This window comes from Geospiza fortis, unplaced genomic scaffold (assembly GCF_000277835.1).
Source record: "Geospiza fortis unplaced genomic scaffold, GeoFor_1.0 scaffold494, whole genome shotgun sequence".
NCBI lineage: Eukaryota > Metazoa > Chordata > Aves > Passeriformes > Thraupidae > Geospiza > Geospiza fortis.
The window spans coordinates 133069-134236 of NW_005054691.1; the positions used below are offsets into that span (position 1 = coordinate 133069).

Consider the following 1168-nt stretch of genomic DNA (forward strand, 5'->3'; position numbering starts at 1 on the left):
GCCAGCAGCTGCAGCCCCACAGCCCGGGGTGCCAAGGGCAGGGCAGGATGGAGCCAGGCTCCCAGGGGCTGTGCCAGCGTGTTCCCACTCCCACGGGCAGGGAGCCTTTCCCAGCACAGCTGCCCCCTCCCCTGAGCAGCACCCCTGCTCCTGACTCACCCGGAACACCTCGGCGTGGTCCAGCCGCGACACCAGCACCAGGCTCTTGGGAGCAAACAGCTGGGCAGGCTGCACCAGGGACGAGGCCTCCTCCTCCTCCTCCTCACCCTCACCGTTCCTGGCATGGCTCTGGGGCTGCGGAGACACAAACCAGCCCGGGCTGGGGGTTAAGGGATGCTCTTCCCTGCCCCAAGCTCCTAGTGCCAGGGTCCCGATTCCTGTGGCACAGGGAAGGCAGGAACCCCCTGCTAAAAGCAGCTGGGTGCCTCCTTGTCAGTGTTGCTGGCCACCCTTCCCACCCACCCATGGATTCCTGTGGCACAGGGAAGGCAGGAACCCCTGGCCAGAGCCAAAAGCAGCTGGGTGCTTTTCCACCAGCACTGCTGACCAGCCTTGACCATCCATCTACAAATTCCTCTGACACAGGGAAGGCACGAACTACCGGCCAGAGCTAAATCCAACTGAATGCTTCTCCACCAGCATTGCTGGTCACCCTTCCCATCCATCCACCCATGGATTCCTGTGGCACAGGGAAGGCAGGAACCCCCTGCTAAAAGCAGCTGGGTGCCTCCTTGTCAGTGCTGCTGGCCACCCTTCCCACCCACCCATGGATTCCTGTGGCACAGGGAAGGCAGGAACCCCTGGCCAGTGCCAAAGGCAGCCGGGAGCTTCCCCGTCAGCGCCGCCAGCCCCCGTCCCCGTGTCCCCGTGTTCCCATGTGTACCCCATGTTCCCATGTGTCCCCCATGTTCCCATGTGTCCCCCTGTGTCCGTGTCCCTGTGTGTCCCCATGTCCCCGTGTGTCCCCGCATGGCGGTACCTGCGGGCTCTCCACGGCCTCCCAGAAGGTGAAGCAGGCGCAGTAGTGCCGCTCCGAGTTGATGTCGGTGAGCACGGCCACGAAGAAGGTGGGGGGGTTCCTCTCGGGGAAGAGCTGCCACCCGCTGGGCTGGCAGAACTGCGGGAGGGACAGGCTGGGCTCAGGACAGGGCGGGCAAAGGACAGGCCG

At 64.7% G+C, this 1168-nt stretch overlaps 1 protein-coding gene across 1 annotated transcript in view; it reads right to left on the reverse strand.

The window, feature by feature from the left end:
• The window catches only part of SBF1 (SET binding factor 1), a gene marked incomplete at its 5' end in the record, with an annotated part of 34497 nt that overhangs the window by 28981 nt on the left and 4348 nt on the right, over positions 1-1168 (reverse strand). The window contains 2 exons of the mRNA XM_031065165.1: positions 160-294; positions 980-1117. Of these exons, the coding sequence (XP_030921025.1) occupies positions 160-294; positions 980-1117 (273 nt within the window). The remainder of the gene's footprint in view (positions 1-159; positions 295-979; positions 1118-1168) is intronic.